Genomic DNA, 14,929 nt, shown 5'->3' with positions numbered 1-14,929 from the left:
AGAGCCCACACATTGAGTCCTAGAGTCATGTTGGAAGTATGACAGAAAGGGAAAGCAACGTTGACTCAGGCCCTTAGTGGGAAAGTGTTTGGTTTCAAGCCGACTGATGGACCTTTTTTTTTGACAAAGAATGAAAGATGACGAAGATGAAAGGCTTTTTAACAAAAGGTCATTTGGATTTGACTCCAAATGACCTTTTGTCGGCGGCCTGGTTAATCAGACATTATGCCCTGAGCCGCTGGTTAAAGGAGTTGATTATTGGGGCGGCTCTTATCTCCGCTCACCAGAGGCTTTATAGTAAACAGAGGCGAGTGAGGACCAAGCATTACACAAAACAATTAGCAGAACATCCCTAAAGGTGCATGTAAGCCTGAAAAAGATTAAAAGTCAGCACTGAAAAGAGATTTGTTCAACCTGAAGTCCCACTAACAAATTCAGCTCAGTCTCAACAGACTTGGGGGTTTAGTCTGTCCAGCTCTTGCAAATCTTTTGAGTGATATCAACTACAACAAAGGCTACTTTATAGAAACCTATCTCATAGTTTAGAATATAATATTCAGTGCTCATAATATAACGGTAACAATAGTTTAATAAGCCCAAAAGTGTATCGGCCCAGTCTTTTGTTAGTTTACTTGATGTCAAGAGTTTGATGAGACTTCAAGATAGAAACAAGACTCCTTGACCTTGTAAACTTGGCCAAATAGTGTTGGACAGTTTTGGCAATTGTATAGTCACAAGAGTCCTGCTTTAATACTGTGTGAGCGTTAAATGTGGGATGACTTCAGTTCTTGGACGTAGATCCAGGTCGACACAGGCTCTTCAGTGAAGTGGTGGAAAATCTTGTGACCTGATTAGACCTAACCTGAAATTTGATATTCCCTTGGGAAATCTGTGCTTATTACATTATTAACCGTAAGTTAATTTACAACTTGCTAGATTCACCAAAGGCAACCTTTTATGTGAAGTGTCTTTGTAACAGGGATATTCACAATTATCAGGGTCAAAATCACGATAACGATATTGCTACAATGTCTGTAGAAAGTCAGACAATGTCAGTAGATTTTATCATTAAAATTGTGAGTTTCATCCAATTTTTTGCAAATTAATTATGCTCAAATTAATACAACATATTATAAAAAATATTTGTACTTTCTATGCTTGTGCTGATAGATAGTGATCTTGTGATCAAAGATGGTCAAAGTGATCAAACTTCTATTCTTATTACACTTATTGCCTGTTTAAAAGGCTGAAGCTGCATCTTTCAGGCAATATTCCCCCCAGGAGATGTTGCATGAAGACATGGGGATTCTAGGAAAGCATTATTCTTATATCAGAGTAAACTGTTGAACCCGGAATTATACACATGGGGGGAAAAATGTGGAAACCACCTTTTTGGATTCGATGCATGTTTTATGTTCTTCAGAGTGTTAAAAGTTACCTAAACCTGGCTGTAGGTTTGATGTGTAGCTGATAAACTCTTTAGCTGTACACATTTTTAGTTTAAGAGTGGATGAAAGATAATACCCCCAAAAACTCTTTATCTGCTGAGTATCACCCTGAATATAGTGGCATGCACATTGGCTGCTAACACCCCCCCCCCCAACAGCTTCTGACAAATGATCTATTACATATAATTTTCATTTTCATATTACAGACAATTACCACCATTGACTCTGTCTCTCCCATATCACCCTGTAGGTCTCCTTGGTTTTAATTATCCTACTTTTCTAGTAGGTTTGCATTAAATAAATCATTGCATATTTAGACCAAAACACTTTATTGAACAGCACTTTCAAAATATATGACAATTTCTTTAGCTTTGGTATCAACATGTGTACAATAATCTATACAAGATCTCCACAGCCATAAACAGTCTTTGTGCTAAAAAGTGAATTAATTAAAGTGATCGTATGCAGTAGAGAAAGGTACAACACCAGACATTCACTTACAACACAGCACTGATACACTGTTGTCAGAAACTTCAGTTATCTTTGTATTGCAAGAGGGAAAGTGTCAAATCAGTTACCAAAAAATTGCAACAAGCTGCAGACAAGCAATTTGCAAACAAAATATACAGAACAACCATGTGTAATGTTTTCAAGCCTCAGATAAAGTCTATTGTTGCGTCCTTTGGAAAAGACATTTCCTTTTGCTGTTGGTGCTGTGGCATTTACTGAGATAACGCCTGTTATTCAGAGGCTGTTCAAAACATTAGTGACTTTTGTAAAAGAAAATACATTTGAAATCTTTAACAATGCACTGCTGACTATGTACACATGAGCAAAGCACTGCTGATCATTTCTAGGATGTTTGAATATCACCCCATCACAATAAAGGGCCTGTGACCTCAATTATTTTAAGGACGACCTGCGCTTTGGATTTAGCCAACTTCAACACATGCAAACTACATTGACTGCATACGCATACAAACACCGCCTTTTGGGGGATTCGGAGCCAGAATCTGTGCAGCAGTGAGCGGAGGATGGAGCTGCTGCGGGAAGGTCCCACCGATACACAAGCTCGACCAATTTTGAGTTAGTATCAGATGTGAATAATTTAGTTTCAACCCGTGTATACATAGCATTGAGTACCTATATAACTAGTACCAAATGTAATGAAACAAGCACTTGAACATATGTCACTGCGATGTCAGTGTCCCAACCACTAACATGGAGGAGTCACAATTTGGGACCTATATAGTAACCAGCCACTACTTTTTTTTTTTTGGTGGGGGGGGCAGTCATTTGAATATGTCAACTTGAAAACCATTACGAAATTAGGTCACAGAGGCACACATTTTCAGGATTTTTAACTACACCAAGTGTTTGTCTCCGGGCTGACCACGAAACATTACCAGATATTGCATTTTCCCGACCTCTTTGCATGTCAATTACAATCTTTATTGAAAGAACTGTACAGCAACCTTCCAACATGCAACTATTTCTGCTGCTAGAAATGCTACATTTTCAACAAACTACTTATTAATCCACTTAGTTCAATCTCCTTACACATTTCAAAGTGATAAATCAAGTAAGCTTTCAGGGGATTTCATGCATTTCTTTATCATGTCTACTCTAGGAAAGAGTTTTAAAAAATTCACTGTAATAAACATCTTGTGATTTTTCCTCTCACTTTGTAACCACAGTCAAGTCACATATCAATGCATCGTATCCCTTTGTCCTGCACTGTGAACACATTTCTGTTATAACTTTAACATGACGGAATACCTTCCCGAAAAACAGATATTGCACAAAATAAATGATTCCTTCTCTTGCTCTTCTATTGTCACAGCAGTCTGGCAGAGCTTTTCCCCAAAATTGTGGCAAGAACATCCTTCACTTCCTATGCGTAGTGAGACATATGTGCACTTCTTCCTCTACAGAGAAACATAGAGCCTCATTCTGAGGCAGTCTAAGATTACCCTCTGTTAACTGTCCATCATCTCTACTAGCCTGGGCGGAGCTGATGCAACAGCTGTGTCAAATCCACCTGGACTGGCAGGTTGCTGATCTCTCAGCCTCAGTTACACCACCCCTCCTCTCATTATTGATGACTTCCTGGCTGACTATGTTGGCTTTAACTATGAAAAAGTCCACAATCATCAGCCATCCATGTGGGCCACTAGTGATACTGCGGCAGGTTTGTTGTCTGAAGAAGAGGCTTTAGTGATGTCGTTTGTAGGTTCAAAGGGAGGGCCCAGTTGGGGCAGTGTGGCGGCTGGCTGTCCAAGGGATGCTACCATATATAGTAAGTCGTTGGTGCGGCGGGGACCATTCACTGCTACACCCCTCATGACCTTGGTGGCGACCTTGGAGGAGCTCTTTATGCTGGAGCCGCGTCGAGGAGTCTCACATCGCAGCAGGGCTTGGCAACATCTGTAAAACTGGGGCAAGCATGACACACAAAGACACTTGGTCAGAAATGTGCTGTAAACTAGAGAAATGTCAGAAGACCACAAAGAATAAAACTATGAAAACAAGCCAAGAGAATTAATGTTGTTCACAATTGGTTCTTGCACCTACCATTGCTTAATGAATTTACCTGGCGGATCTCTTCTCCTGCCCTCCTCTGCTTCACACAGCACCATTCTGTCACATGGGTTATTGTGTCGCCTAAAGGGTTTTTGTTGAACAATAGGCCAAGGGACAGTATTTGTAAATGGTAAATTGATTGCCTTTATATATAGATTTTCTGTGGTTAAGGATCACTCAAAGGGCTTTAAACAACAACTGTCACTCCCACACATTCATACACTTTTGTTCAAGGACAAACCAATACTACAGCATCAGGGGCAGACTGGGGTTCAGTATTTTGCTGAAATATCATGTTTGAACCGTTATTAAATCTTCATGTTGGATTAGGGTTGTTTAGGTATTTGGTTTAGTTACAAATCTCAAAATATTCACACATCCACACAACAAGTTCTTCCCCCTCACTTACAATTTCTGACCTGGAAGCTGCTCCACTGGAGCAGTTTGTGGGTTCAGGCCCATGGTCAAGTTGTTAAAAAGGAAGGAATTGTTTTGCCTGAAAAACACTGCCTGTTCTCTGATTGTCTTGCTCTCTCGTCATTAGTGGGCACGGTTGCAGAAATAAATTGGGCAAAAAGCTGATCTACACTCTGTGTGGTAGTTTGTGGTCATAATTGTAGCTCCTCATCTCAGGATGGCACAACTCCTGCCAGACCACATGATATCAACCTTTTTGTGGGAATATATTGCCTTCACTGATGGTATGAAACCTGGGTGACTACTGAACATAGGTTTGTGATTTGTAACATTCCCTAACTCGCATCAATAAACCCAATGACCTGCTCCTCTGAATCACAGATTTCTTACCAATTACACGTTTGATATTTCAGCTTCCAACAACCTTTTTGTGTCAGCACTTTCTTCGTCTCCAGTGGGTTTCTGTGAGAGACTTGGTCAGCCACATAGCCCTTGATAAGGCACGGTCAGCACTGGGGCCCTTACTGTACTGGTAAGTTTTCCTGTAAGTGTCCTTCAAGTGACTGGATTACTTGTAAACTATTATCAGCAATGTCCTGGTACTTAATGTGACTGCAGCTAGAAGCCAACTTTTGCAGCCAGTGTGTTGATCACACAGAGGAAAGAGGTGACACCCACGGTCCCTGTTACCGCAGCCTAATATCTCTATTCTGCACCTTGTGATTTACGTCTTATTGTAAAACTTCAGTGCCAACTCAGTAGATGGGATTTCTTTTATGCAGCCAGGCAGAAAATAAGAGAGTGAAGGTCAGGGGAAGAGGTGTGGCACAACTGATTTAATGCAGGCAACTGTCGTTTGCTCTCTACAGGCCTGCAATCAACATTTGACCTTCTATTAACTTTAATGATTTTTTCTTTAAGTGTTTTATCAGTCCTTAACCACTATTTATATTTTGGCCTCAAACAGAGTCCTTACCGTACCTTGACAACTCCAGAGAGTGAGGCTTTTAAATACATTAGCTCTGAATGTTCTTGGGTTTAATAATCCCAGGTTTTAAACCAGCCACACACTATGATTTTTCCCATTCGGACATATTAACTGTGCTTTGCATAGTGCACCGGAAATAGGGTGCTATGCTTTTATTGACTAGTATTTGCAAACATTTCCACCACTGTGGCTTCGATCAGAGTCAGATTACGCTGCATGACATATTCTCTCGTTCCAACGTGTTATAATTTATTCAGGTCTTGGCTGATGATCAACATGTACAGTGTGAGCAATCGTGACATTTTTGTTCACAGATGATCTACTCATACAGTCTGAGTTAAAAAATCACACAGTGTATGCCCAGCTTTACAGAACTGTCCAGAATCATCGTTCTTGTTGGCTGCAAGGCTCCACCTGTGATCAATGAACTAGGATTCAAAGTAACACCTTGGCATATTTTAAGCATAATGACAGTTGCTCTGTAACCGCTGTGTGTACATTGAATTCACTTGCTGAGGAACTTCATGAAGAGCATAAGGAACAAGATTTTTTTATAATTAAGTAAAAAACATACTTTTCTAAATCTGATTTTAGTTTTAGTCTGAAAACCTTAGCATCACTCATTAGTCAAACACACAGCACTTTTTCTCAACTTTGAACTTAAGTCTTTAAAGCTGCATTGTGTCAGCAATTCAACAACTCTATTTTGTTATTTGAAAATGGTGAAATGGACAGCATCATGCTTTGCATTTTGATTTACTATTTAATTCTCACTGTTAACAATACAAACTCAATCGTAATTTTAAAGCCTTAAAAGTAATGGAGAATATGTGGGTACACCTAAATTTAGTCTTGGTGCGCTTCAGTGAAAAGGTTGAGTGCATTGCAACCAATGTTAAAATTTGGTCTGAAATCCTGGTAATGGTTAACAACCAGCAAATGTTCTTTTATTTGAAAATCTAATAATGTTAATGTCACAGTGATTCAACCTTGTGAACGAGTGAATTCGCAGACAGCTAACATTCTTTAACCAATAAACATACGAAGCAGCCCTTTCTTTGTCTCTCAGCAAATGGATTTTTAACCTCCTCTCGTTTATGCAGAAAAGGGTTGTGACATTAGCTCGATAGTGTAGTTAGTCGTATCTAAATGGAGGCACTGAAGATGCACAAATCTAGATGGAATACAAACATTTTCATTTTAATCCCAGCTATAAAAGTAGCAGTTGTTTTAGTGATTTCATGTTATCCATTACAGGTCTACACCTCCACTACTGCTGTGTTTTCACCAGCACCAAGGATCGGAACACATTATCAAAGATATGTTGTGGTTAGAAAAGACAGGCTGTCCCCAAGGTGCAGAGTATAGGCACTGGAATATGCTATCTATACACCATCTGTCAGGGTCTAATAAATAGTGAATGGACACCGTAATATATTTTCAATGTGGGAAACAGAATTCCCAGAATTCAGATTTCCTGTAGTTCTCCCTGTTTTATACCACCTTCTTCACAACAGAGAGCCACAGCCGCTGATAGACAGATAGGAAGAGTCTGAATAATTGAAGACCCCCAGCAGCAGGTTGAAAGCGTAACAATGCATTCAGGGCATTTGGCTATGCTTAAAATTCCAGGCATTTCTATCCATATCCAAGACATGTTCACAGGCAGCCACTAGACCACAATTTAGACTTTTTTTAAGTCTTCTTCCGTGGCTCCCGTTAACGGTGAATCCGATTAATGCCGCTCTTGAGTAAACGTAGTATACTTAGTATACTTTCTGAGTTTCATGTATACTTATAGTCTACTACATTTTCTCATGAGGTGCAATATATGATGAACGTCTTTCACAGCATCTGAGAAAAGCGGGGATATCACAAAAGTCAAATAAACAATCAAAGCATTCCAACTATACAACACTATCAAAGAGACACAGAGAACAGGACAATGGGCTGATACATATGTAGACTTGAGATGAAGATGCTCGGTAAAATGTAACTGATGTGATGTTGATGTTATAGGAGCTGAAAAATATGACTAAAATTAAAATTTGGACATTTCTCTTGCTGTCAATAAACCCTATGACAACGCAAAAACCAATGACAAATACTGTTTCTGTAGCCAAACCTTAATATGTTGTATTCCTCCGTGCCACAGAGCACCATTTCAAAAAAACTAATAAAAAAAGACATAAAGGAATTTTTCCTCACGAAATATTTGCGACAATATGAAATCCACAGTTGAAAATAGTTCCAATAAATGTCCTGTTCACTTCATTTTGAGTTATATTCAAAACTACACCCCCCTGTTCGTCTGCTGTTTATTTTTTAAGGAAGTAGGTGTTAAAGTTAAACTTTCAGAGATTTAAATCTTTTCACATGAATCACGGAGCTTGTGACAGAGATCCGTTGACAGCCGAGGAGTTGCAAAACATTAATAGATTAACTAGCGGCTTCTTGACTTTATTCATCCCATGGGATCAAAGTGTCAAAGAAAAACCGTGTATTGCTAACTTTGTCCTTAAAATATGGACCAAGTTCTTTTCAGTTGATTTCCTTGAACATGAATTTTTTAAAGCATCACAAACTCATCTCGTTAGAATTTCCTAGCTTGACTCGACATTGGACCTCACATCGTCAGAAGCCCGTAAAATGCCTGCAGAGAGTAAGAAATGCCTCCGGACATAACTTAAAATTCTCCTCGCATGTATCTACGAACAGTATATTTGTCCCTGCTCTGTCTCTCTGTAACCTATAGGTCATCTATGAGTGAAGGCTAAGAATGAGTTGTAAAGAAAAGGGGGGTTCAACACCTCTCTGTGGCGCTGATGCAACTCTCTCCTCTCCCCATCAGCTGTCTAAACTCAGTGAAGAGCACTGGAAAGATGGAGGATGGGGAGACGGAGACAACAGAAAAGTGGTAGAGGATGAAGTTAGTTAAGACACAGGCATCAAGGCTAAGGTCAAGGCAAAGGGGAAGACGATGACAGATGAATGGATAGAGCATGACAGGGGGATTGAAGGAGAGAGATGCACAAAGTCTGTTGAGATGGAAGGTTGAAAAGGAATCAAAGGGTCATCTCAAGCAGGTCACATCCGATTTGGCTGAGGTTTCTTTGATCTGATCTGATGCCGTATGGGGAGAGTATGACAAATAGGGTAATATGTCAGGCGTCATCTCAAACTACAAGGCCTTTATTTATTTTATTTTCTGAAGCAGGGATGTCAGCTCGGATCCAACATTTTTTTCTATTTGCCTCTACGTGACAGTACAGAAGGACTTTCATTAGCAGTTCACTCACGTCGGCTTTGCAAAAGAAGTCCAACATAAACCCAAAGTTATGGGGTCCACAATATCTCATTATACAATATCAAAACAACTGCTCTGGATGCACAAAATGTGCACAATAGTTCCTGCTCCTTTTAACTGAGTGACACTAATAATGAAGACGCTGCAGTGTTCTCACCACAGCCTCAGAGGAGTTCATTTGCAGTCACTCGAGTAAATTCAACTTAATGCAGTTTAAGGAATCTAAATGAGATGAGGCAATGTCAGGAAGACCTGAGCTTCTTTTATGGACATCAGTAGATTACCCACCACTTCATCTGACAATTTGCTGTTTTAATTTGATGAAGTAATCTCCCTGGTGTTGTGAATAATTCACTCCGACCATAAACTCAATTTAAAAAGAAAGTTATAGATCTGAGAGCTGTCGTTGAGAAAATTACTGGCACACAGGAACATGTGATCAGAATGACAATCATCTGATTTCCTCATGAAATTTAATGGCGCTTTCTGAGAAAAGGACTGCCCTGCATTTATAGTGTGTGTATCAATCATTTCCTGACACAGTCCCACGGCTCAGATGTCCTGCTACATCTCATTTCCAAGAGCCATTGACATAATGCTTCCTAGCAGACTTGCCTTCCACAACATCGATCCGAGTTTATATTGAAGCCTCTGGCCTGTGGAGTGAGCTGATTCTGTTTCCAGTCATATCCTTGCTTGCATGCAGCTGCAGTAGACAGATACAGAATAAGCTATAGCAGTGAATTAACTGAATGAAGTTGTGGTAGCGAAGTACACTTGACCAATCATAAGTCAATCTCAGCTGTCAATCATGTCAGACAACTATTGTAAACCTATTTACTAAATACATTTGCATTTAAACATTAGAGTGAGGCGATCTACCTGCAACGACAGAAATCAATTTTTGAATTTTGTTTGCTTGGTACATGTCCCATCTATTAACATAAAGGAGGCGGGATTTATGACCTTTACCAAGGACCAGGCTGCGATCAAGATGTTTTGGCTTCAGTTTTTGCGAAGCGTCATTTTGTCCATCTTTTTTCATTTAGAACTAAACTTTCACCAACTGCATGCTCACCTTCCAGGTGCTCCCTTGGCTGTAAATATACATTCAGAAATTACTAATTATTATTCTTTATGCTCCTTTTTCTTTTATTGAAAATGTAATCCCTAAGTAAGCCCCAGTCAATCTGCGGATCTGTCGGTTTGAACACCCTGATGAATAGTGGATGGGTCGCGGGTGGTGAGCTAATACATCATTAGTGAGGACACTATTAATTACATTCACTAAAGTGTGAGCAGAGCTGTGGTCCACTTCTGCCCTGCGGCAGACATCTTAATTTTCCATCGAGCAAATTAGTGACAATGGGGAATACTTAGAAATGCTTTACTCTTACAGCCTCCAAATTACAGCTTAGTCCACTTACTCAACTCAATGTTTCTTTGGTTTCAATACAATTTTCTGCATCTCTTCTCAGTCACTAGAAGGAGGCTAGGCAGTGTAACAATACAGACAATAGTGCATACACAGCATTGTGTGTTCTGCCATAGGGGTAAATTAAAGTACGTGCTATTTAGATTTTCCAATTAATCAGATGATCATTAAAGATCATTTAACAACTTTGAGGTAAGTCAGCCTAAGGGCTCCTACAATCAGGTCACAGTGCAGCCACCATTTAGGTCAAACTGTGATTGAAGTTTGGAAATATAGTTTATAAACTGCAGTAAAATATTCTGTCATGTTGGTATGAAAGACCTGGTTATTTTACCCTGAGGTGAAAAATGTTGATAGCGCTTCAGTGGAACAGTTTTTACCCACATCATCTCACTTTGAAATGCTCAACATCTTTATATTTGATCGGTTTATATTCACATGTGGTCAGATGAAATGACAAAGAGAAACACAATAGTTTTGATCATAACCTGACAGTCATTGGTTCTTTTTACAAATAAGATTAGCTCTAATTGGATGGGTAAGGTTAATTCATTGGCAATTTCCTCTGGGCACAAAAAGTCTGCCCAGTTTAGAGAAAAGTCGCTACTGTAAAGAGGCTTCACAACATAAACCTATACTGTCCTATACTGCCCGGTCCGCATAGGATCCTTACAGGTGGCTTTTTAGACATTGCATCTGTTGATCGGCCCTATGTGTATCATTTAAGTACAGATCAATACCTGATCCTTGACCCCCCAGAGGATCTTGTGTAATAGAAACACACAAGAAACAGACTGTAACCAGGACATTTATTCAAGTAGAGATGGAGTAGATGACTCAGAAAATCACAGGGCACGTCAAACTGTCAGTAATGATGAATGAGCTCACAGCAGTAACATGAGAAGATGGTGAAATGATACGACTTGTCAGTTTGTTTGACGTGGTTTCATTATTTAAGTCTGTTCGTCTTGACAGAAAGTAATTGTGGAGTCTTTTGGAAGGATGCTTCAGCAGTTTATTAACAGATGATCAGGTCTTTTGAAGAACCGGTTGGCTTGCGCTGCTTTGTAAAGGCTCATGTCCAGCAATAAGAATTACTGCTGACTGGTGCTTTATGTAATTTCACCGACTGTTTTTGCAATGTTTGCAATTGTGATTACGTGTGATCACGGTAGAGTGAAAGCAATAGTTTGACATTTTGGAAAATATGCTCAAGAAGCTAGTCAGGTGCCCAGAGATTGGTGACCCACTGCAATGTTTGAAATTACTGAGCTACAATATCACAATTACATGACTGCAAGGTGCTTTTAATTTGAAATGGGTAAAGTATACCAGCCTCTCTAGCACACAGCTGCAGAATATATTTTGATAGGAGTGGAAGAAGAAAAGGAGAAAAGAAAGAGAAAGGTTGATTTAGCAAGGAAACTTCTATAAGAAGGTTATATGGATAAATTATCGATAGTAACTTTGTAACTTCTTATTGTGTGTGTGTTTGTGTAAACACCAGACTTGCACTCTATTGGGAACCTGTAATGACTAGCAGTGTTCTGATGTACTGACAGCTAACCACCGTACACATTGAGAAGACAATTCAGGTCAAACTTACCCATAATTCCTGGGGTTTCTTCTGTGCATGTTCCAGACATCCACCTCAGGCCCCTGCTGATCGTTGCCGGGACAAACAGACGCCAGATGGTACTTGTATCTGTACAGCATTTTTAGTCTTCAACTCGCCTCAACTCATAGTTTCCATAGTAACGGGCTGGGAGGAATTGAAGACTGAAAATGACATACAGGACATTTGGTGCCTCTCTCCCTCTCCCGCTGTTATGAGGTAAATGATGTGTGGGCTAGAATGTCCCTGCGAGGTCAGATGGCTGGCGCTGTGTCGGCGACTCGGCGGCAGCTCGAGTAAGAAGGGAGTGTTAGGCGGAACAGACGGTGGAGGACTGGAGGTGCTTACACCTTCAGATGACATGGCTTCATAGCAAATGGACTGCAATTATTTAATGCTTTTCTGGTCTTATTGACCCCTGAACTCACTTTACACTACATGACAAACATACACACACACACACACACATTTTGACATTAAGAATCTTGCCCAAGGACACTTTGAATAGAAACACAGACCTTTTGATTAATTTCAATGTAGTTTTGTGTTGATTAAAATAAAATAACTGTGTGTGAGCAAAGCTGCACAGCAAAGTATTGCCCTTGAGCAGGTTTGGAAGCCGATAAGATTTATTCTCCAGCAGACTGTACTGTATATGAATGTCTGTATGGCACATAAAATCTTTCTGTCAGAGTCTGAATGGAATTGTTTTCTAAAACCTTACACAGCATTTTGTGCTTCAATTAATAGACGAGAGCGAGATGGTAAAGATAAAATTGAGGGAGGGGGAAAAAGTTTCAACAGTCGGCGTCAGTGGGACACCAGGATGGTCTTGGTTATCTTTTGTTATTTTTTTTCTATCTATGATGAAGAATGTTTCAGAAAGGAACCAAACATCTTAAATCTAAATTCTGAATGTATTGTTTAGTACCAAGAGTTTTTACTTGAGAGGAACTTGATAAGGAAGTATGGAGTAGAAAGTCAAGCAGAATTTTTGGGTTAAATTGAAAAACATACACTATAAATCAAACTAAGAGGCAGTGAATTCTCTTCAATGATGAGTTACTTGAAAGTATTATCATCTCTCAACCAAGGACAACAGTTACCTGCAGTCCTCTGCCAGGGATTTATGTTAATACCTTGTTTATGGAGCTATTAATTCATACAAATCAATTCCCATTCAGGAAGCTCTGTATAATTTCATCAAGCAACACTGGTCGTCTTTTATGAGGTGTTACACAGCAGTTGTGTGATAGCTAAAAACTCAATACACCAGATGCAAATTTTTGAGTGAATACAGTGACGAGCGTTTATACTTTTTTTATAAACTGGAAATCCTGAAAAAAACAAGAGCCTGTGAAACAGAAATTTTCACAAAGACACAGAAAGTTCAATTCTGTATTTTTCCAAGCAGCCTCTCTTCAAAGTTGTTTCCAGTATTTCAATAGATTGTGTTCAAACTTCCCTTTATTCTCTTATAGCTGCATGCACTGTACCTGTCATTCACCTGCAGAGCTGCTTTCCCCAAAACACCAAGAAAATTCAGGGCAGTCTCCACCATTTAAAATCCAAACTCCAATTATCTGTTGGTTAAACCTTGCTTCAATATTCATTAACGACTGTGTCTGTAGGAGTTCTGTTCCAAGGATTTAACACATGCTTTGAAGTTTCAAATAAAGCAAAGCATATAATAATAATAATAACGCAGAGGCAGCAAGTAAAGTAAATGAAGAATATAAGTCAGATTAACTCACAAGGAGGCCCCTGTGGCCCCGGTGATCTCCGATTTGCACAGAGCACAAAAAGGGGCCTTTTATAATTAAGAAATAATAATAAATGGGTAAACTGAAATTTACATTCAGCTCTATATTTACACTTTGCAATTTAGTTAATCACAATATTAGAAACTAAATCGTACACATTAAACCATGGGAGGGGGGGGGGGGGGGGGTCTCAAAGCTCCAGGAAAGTCCATTTGTGACCTTAATCACAAGTTTCAGCCGTTCCAAAGCACATTAACCAAGCGGGGAGTTTTAATTTTCCTCGCATAAGGAGGCTATTTCCCAACTCAAAATGTTCCAAATTAGGGCTGCAACTAACGACTATTCTGATAGTCGATTAGTCACCGATTATTGAAACGATTAATCGACTAATCGGATTATGAATGACACAAATTCTCAATTGCTATTATTTAGCAAGCAGCTTTTAAATTTAGCTTGATGTTGTTCAAGGCATGTGATGACTGAAAATAAAGACAATAAAGATTGACACTTCATTAACAAAAATGTCTTTTAATAAACTTTGCTGCATAAGGGTACTGTTGACACAAAAGCAAAGAAAAATCTAGTTTTTGTCCATTTAAAACCAAGGACAGGCAAAGTGCTAATAAAAAATATTAATTTAAATTTAAGTTTCCCTTTTTACTGTGAACCAAGAACAGGCCAAGTGCTGGTACTAAAAATAAATTAAAATTCAAGTATCCATTTTTCGTGTTAACAAAAAAGGACACGTAAAATAACATTAATAAAACATCAACAAACGAAACTACAGTCTTCTTCAGACTAAATCATTTTGATTAAAACAAGAAGGTTTGTCAGGCAATAGGATAATATTTCGCTTTTAAACTCGTTAAAAAAAAGTATAAACCATATTTTTGTAATGGATGCTAGAATCCTGCGCGCAGGTATAAACGTGTATATATAACATCTGACAGAGGCGAGTCCGCATCGTCTCCGTTACGAAGTCAAACGTGCCTCATCCTCAAATGCGCGTGTCCTGCTGCCCTGGAGAGCAGGTCTGCTGTACAGATACTGCAGGTAGTTTTTTTTTTTTACGGGTGAAGTTCTCCCGAACTTTTTACTTCCTGGTGCGCGACTGCGCGCGGCAGCGGACGCCGACATTGGTCCATGTTTTGACGCTATTGCACATGCGCGACTTTCAGAGATAGGAAGGGAGCGAGATGGCTCACTCCTCATGTACTTCCATCAGCACCTCCAGTAAAACGCCGTTTAGTTCCGCTGCGCGGCACGAGAATAATGCGCTATGACGTCACCAACGAATCATCGACTAGTAAATTAGTCGGCGACTATTTTGGTCATCGATTTTTGTCGACGACGTCGACTAATCGTTGCACCCC

General features: G+C 39.5%; 1 protein-coding gene across 1 annotated transcript in view; it reads right to left on the bottom strand.

The window, feature by feature from the left end:
* Positions 1-3,601: 3,601 nt before the first annotated feature.
* LOC133017626 (vertebrate ancient opsin-like) overlaps positions 3,602-14,929 on the bottom strand; it is a 53,162-nt gene continuing 41,834 nt past the window's right edge. The window contains exon 4 of the mRNA XM_061083753.1: positions 3,602-3,883. Coding sequence (XP_060939736.1) covers positions 3,602-3,883 — 282 coding nt within the window. The remainder of the gene's footprint in view (positions 3,884-14,929) is intronic.

The sequence above is a fragment of the Limanda limanda genome, chromosome 13 (genome assembly GCF_963576545.1).
Source record: "Limanda limanda chromosome 13, fLimLim1.1, whole genome shotgun sequence".
In the NCBI taxonomy this organism is placed as follows: Eukaryota; Metazoa; Chordata; class Actinopteri; order Pleuronectiformes; family Pleuronectidae; genus Limanda; species Limanda limanda.
This window is presented reverse-complemented; position numbering and strand designations above follow the sequence as displayed.